This window comes from Bombina bombina, chromosome 1, assembly GCF_027579735.1.
Source record: "Bombina bombina isolate aBomBom1 chromosome 1, aBomBom1.pri, whole genome shotgun sequence".
Lineage (NCBI taxonomy): Eukaryota > Metazoa > Chordata > Amphibia > Anura > Bombinatoridae > Bombina > Bombina bombina.
The window spans coordinates 1,119,174,085-1,119,179,298 of NC_069499.1; the positions used below are offsets into that span (position 1 = coordinate 1,119,174,085).

General features: G+C 38.3%; 1 protein-coding gene across 1 annotated transcript; it reads right to left on the reverse strand.

The window, feature by feature from the left end:
* Positions 1-1,206: 1,206 nt before the first annotated feature.
* On the reverse strand, positions 1,207-2,265 carry NEUROD2 (neuronal differentiation 2). Its single transcript, XM_053693952.1, has one exon. The coding sequence runs from the start codon at positions 2,263-2,265 to the stop codon at positions 1,207-1,209; it is 1,059 nt and encodes a 352-aa protein (XP_053549927.1).
* Positions 2,266-5,214: the final 2,949 nt, after the last annotated feature.

Here is a 5,214-nt window from a genome sequence, read left to right on the forward strand (position 1 = left end):
GTCACAACAGGTTTATTGACACAGGAGACTGAAATGGTTTGGTCATACATCCCTTTAACCCTTTAGCTGCCTGATGGGGGCGTGCAAACGGGGCCCCTGCAGTAGCGAATGGGTTAAATTAAAATTGCACCTCACAACGACTTGGTCCCCGTTACAATATACTTTAAATAATTTTTCATTTGTTTTTCTTATATTTGCATAGATTTTATTTTCCATTCCTTCCTTACATTTTGCATTTTATTGCTTTAATAAAAATCAGACAGGTTCTTACAGCAATAGATTTCTTGATTATAATGTAACTCCTCCTTTGACGATGGGCCCATATATTGCTAAGCTTACCCACATTGGGTCAAAACTCAATATATTTAAGTATTGAGTCGAGTGAGTATCTATATTGAGCTTTTTTTTATTAAAGTTTTTTGTTTTATGATTGTTTATATATAAATGCCTTTTTCTTTTCTGCAATATACACCAGATAATTATTTTAATAACAACCAAATCCTTTGCAGTCAGCGGCAATATTTTGGGAGTGAGTCAGTCTGAATTGCACTTGCAGGGTATAACTTCCCCATTTGCTATGAATTATATCAGTTTTCAAAAGTTTGCTGGGACAAGAACACAGTCAAAGATAAGCAAGTGGGTGGCGTTATAAGGGGACACATCAGCTATAAGAAAGGGCCATCAGAAAATCTAGCTAAATCCAAATTGGGTTTCATTGTGCAAATTATATGTGGTACCATCTATGTGCAGATAAAGAGGAATAGGGATAGAAATTGGTGGATTTTGGAGGGGAAATTTATTGGACCCCTTTTAAAGACCTATCTATTATTAGTTCAAGGAAGATGGTGGGTTAGCACTACTTAGTACCAAAAAGGAGTAGGGTCATCCGACCAACACAAATCTTGGTTCAAGGTAAGTAGGCTTTTTCAACAACAATTGTGGCTGAACAACATTAGAATACCCTACAAGACAATATGGCGCACCCAACACAGTATTTAAAGTTATGACAATAGGCTGTTCCAACAAATTCATTGGATTATACAGATTCCCAATACATTTGTTTGTAGGACAGTAGGGATTACCCAACACAACCAGCGTTTATTAGATAGCATTCTAACTAGTGTTACCCACCAGCCCCTGCCCCCATCGTTCTAGAATCCTTGGCACATGTTTCACAGTCACACATGGAAAAAGGGGATTGGTGGGTCAGTTATGGAAAAACGCATTGAGCTCTTCATACATTGGAGCTCTATCATGATGGACGTGCATATCATAAGGCAACAGATTTTCGGAATGAACTCCACTGCGCATCCCAGATGAGCCAAATAGGAGACTGTGGCCAGAAGGCCTGGATGCCGGCAGGGTGGAGTAGTGCATAGAATAGTGGTAATTTTTGTCATGGTCCGGGGAAGAGTCCTGTTTGACGGAGAAGTTGCCATTAATGCACAGTGGTGGGCTTAAGGGGGCGTCATACTCAGAGCTATTGTAGTCCGGAGACGCGTTCCCATAAAGGGACTCATAGGTTGCACAGTACCCGTGGGTTCTCAGGGGATGGGAACTGGCCATGGTGCTGGTTTGGCACTGGGAGCCTGAAAGCCGGGAACACTGGTAAGTATAAGGGTGCATGGCAAAAGAGGAGTTTGGACCATGGTACCTTCCAGCATCTTGACCTTGCTCGGTTAGGAAATTCCTGGAGTTAAGTTGTAGACAACCTGCCACTAAGTTTGTGGTGGGCTGTGAAAGACCCTTGCAGAGAGTCTGCACGTAGGACACTAGGTCAGGCCTTTTCCCAGATCTCAGGATCTCAGACAAGGCCCATATATAGTTCTTTGCTAGCCTGAGGGTCTCTATCTTGGAGAGCTTCTGGGTCTTTGAGTAACACGGAACAACTTTCCTCAGGTTGTCCAAGGCTGAATTTAGGTCGTGCATGCGGTTTCTTTCTCTGGCGTTTGCTTTCTGCCTCCTAACTTTAGACCTTTCCATTCTTGCTTTTGTCATTTTCCTCTTCTTGGGCCCACGTTTTTTTGGTCGTTCCCCCTCTGCTTCTTCTGTACCTTCTTCTTCCTCTTCCTCCTCATCTTCTTCCCCTCCAATGTCTCCCTCATCTTTGCTCTCACTTAGAGAACCCTCCGTATTGACATCTTGCATACTCTTATCATCGTCTTCATCTTTGTCACTTCCATCATCCTCGCAGTCATCAGGCCACGCAACAAATTTCTGAACTTCTGGGATGAGACTGGTCTCACTGAAGAGTCTGGTTAACATGATTGCTGTGGAAAGAACAAGAGGACATGTCAAAACCTAAATAACCTCTCCATATCATTTGGACATTTTTCTATTAAATATTCCTGAATAGGAAGTATATAAGATAAACCATAGGACGAGGCAATTTAATGCAATAATATACATATCTTCACACACATATATATATACGTTTAAACAAAATATTAATGTACAAATAAATGTATTACAATTCAGATACTATAATTATTGATGGTCATGTTATACACACACTAAATAACATGATTTAATAAAAATGCAGAGCAGTATTGTACAGTCTTCTAAAAAAAGTAACCAGTGCAGTGCGACAGTAAAACATACATTAAAGCTTAAATATATTGGGCATACAGTTCTCTGTTTTTCATGCAAACATTAAAGGTGTCTGCAAATCTGCATAGCTTTCTTATGTTGCACACATGTAAAATATGGTAAAGTGCATGTCAACATTACAAAACCTGCAGAGCAATATTATGTACAGATCAATCTTTAGAAATATAAAAAAGCAGAGTGAAAAAGACTTATAAAGTAGAAATCATTTCAATATTATATTTGAACACTGCAGTTTTAAAGGTTTATAGGGAGCAGAGCAATATTATACAATAATACCAATACATTCAGGGCAATTTTCACTGATATATGTTTTCCTGATCACAGGTAGAAATATGCAGAGCTGTATAACAGTTCCAATACAGCAATCTTTGGTAATGCGGTCAGAGCAAATTTATATATGCAGATTGTAGAGGTAAATTTTTCCTAACGTGAAATGCATTATTACACATAATCAGATCTTAAAAGTGTAGAATCAGATATGGCATTATTACAAAGTTGTTTTACACAGAGCAATGCTGTGTGTGCATATTTGCTAATCAATATTGCCCATGCAGAGAAATCCTATTGTGCAAATCAGAAGTACAAATACTGAACATTCTAAAATCCAGTTATATTAAACCAGCTCCATGGGCTCAGAAATTCAGTTTCTAACCTTAAATTTGTTCACATCTATTGCGAACTACTGAGTTGTGTTCATGTGTTGCGTGTATTTTTAATCATACAAAAATGTGTTTGTTTTTATTAAAACAAACAAATGCATGAATTTTAAAACAATCTGAAAGAAATGTTTAATTCGGTTTGATTTCTTATTTAGTAGACATTTTGATGAAACATGAACAAAACAAATTAGGATTGCTCTATCTCTAAATATTTCATTCCAGATTCCACCCGATTCTTATAAAGCCTTATTAGAATTAATTGGCTTCCAATTTAGCCATCACCGCTCTAAATTAAAGGCTGTCAAATAATGTTGATAGATCCAATTATTATTTCATTATAAGATCTCAGTTTCCCTGCCCTCTCCGTTTGTATAACAGGAAAGGATATTTATATCTCATAATGTGATAATAGGTGGTAGAAAATTATAGACACATATATAGGTGATGTAAATTATTATATATTAATATATATGACACAAGCTTTTTCTGACTTTGTGCCATGTACTCGACTCTCTACACAAACTATAGATAGATAGATAGATAGATAGATAGATAGATAGAGAGATAGATCGATAGATATAGAAGCTACAATGGTCTACCAACATCTACGTGTAAAAACAAATATTTAAATATTTTTTTTAAACTATATTTAAATCATACTTGAGATTGCAAAAACAATCTCTATCTATGATCTATCTATCATCTATCTATCTATCTATCTATCTATCTATCTATCTATCTATCTATCTATCTATCTAGCTATTATCATATATATCTTATCTTCACGTATGTGTCACCACAACCACATCCCTGTATATATTTACATGCATTTCTATTTAAGCAGATCCCAATAATAACAGAAATTTAAGAAGGCAGAGACAGCCCAGAGGGTGAAGGAATCTGTCAGTTAGGCACAGTTTGGGTGTATTGTATTCCCTTTGGACTTTTTCATTCCCTGTTTGCTCAGGAAAATCCATTCGATTTCCCAGCGTAAAGCGATCTCCCCATATAGAGTGCTGTAGATCTGGTCCAGTATTAAGTGGGAGATCACGATTCCAGGCTCTTAGCGTCCATATCAAATATAAGGAAAAAAAACAAACAAACAAAAAAAAAAAAAAAAACAGAAGGTAATTCCGAGCAGGAAAAATTTCTCTCTCCTCTCCAAGTGGAAAATGCTTCATGTGAACCTAACTTACCTCTAGAGCTAAGCAAAGAAGATTTTATGACATGGCTCATAGCATCTTCAGGGAGTAGAACATCTCTCCTTGAGGTTCTCAAGCTCCTTCAGAGTACAATCCAAAAGGAGGAGAGGGTGGCATGTCTACCAAATCATGGTACCAGCTCTGATGCCAGGCCATATGGTTGGCACGTCATCCGCAGGAGCGATCACACGGGAGCTTCTGATTGACGTGCGGTTGGATTGAGGGAGATTTAGGTCCCTGGGGGAGGAGGACTTACCATCTGTCACTCTCCTAAAAAAAAAAAAGAGAGAGAGAGAGAAAGACAGAGAAGAGACAAGAGAGAGAAATATATTCTTCAAGTCTACATATCTGAATCTACATTGTAAAAATGAGAAGCTTAAACAAGGGACAAATACAGATACCCACACTGAGAAAGGGTGTGTGCCAGGGATATATGACGGGGTACCCTAGGAAGAAAAAGGTGTGCACCCTCATTCAAGGATGGAGGGGGTGTCTGAGACTGAAACCCGGAGGAGAAGAGGGGGGGGGGGAGAGAAAGATAATGTGATCTCAAAATAAAGAAATTAGGAGAAAGCATACAGAGATACCAACGTGAGGCAGGGAACAGAGGAGTGAGGGAATGTGTGCAAATTAGGAAGGGATCTGATATCACGGGGGGCAGAGGGTGGGTGTCCTAATTTGTGAACTAGGGGTAAAGACAAATGAAATACATGGTTTGAGACAATGCGAGATCATTTTAGACA

What these genes read in the sequence shown, in the direction of transcription:
- NEUROD2 (XM_053693952.1), bottom strand. Translation starts at nt 2,265, where the DNA reads ATGTTAACCAGACTCTTCAGTGAGACCAGTCTCATCCCAGAAGTTCAG.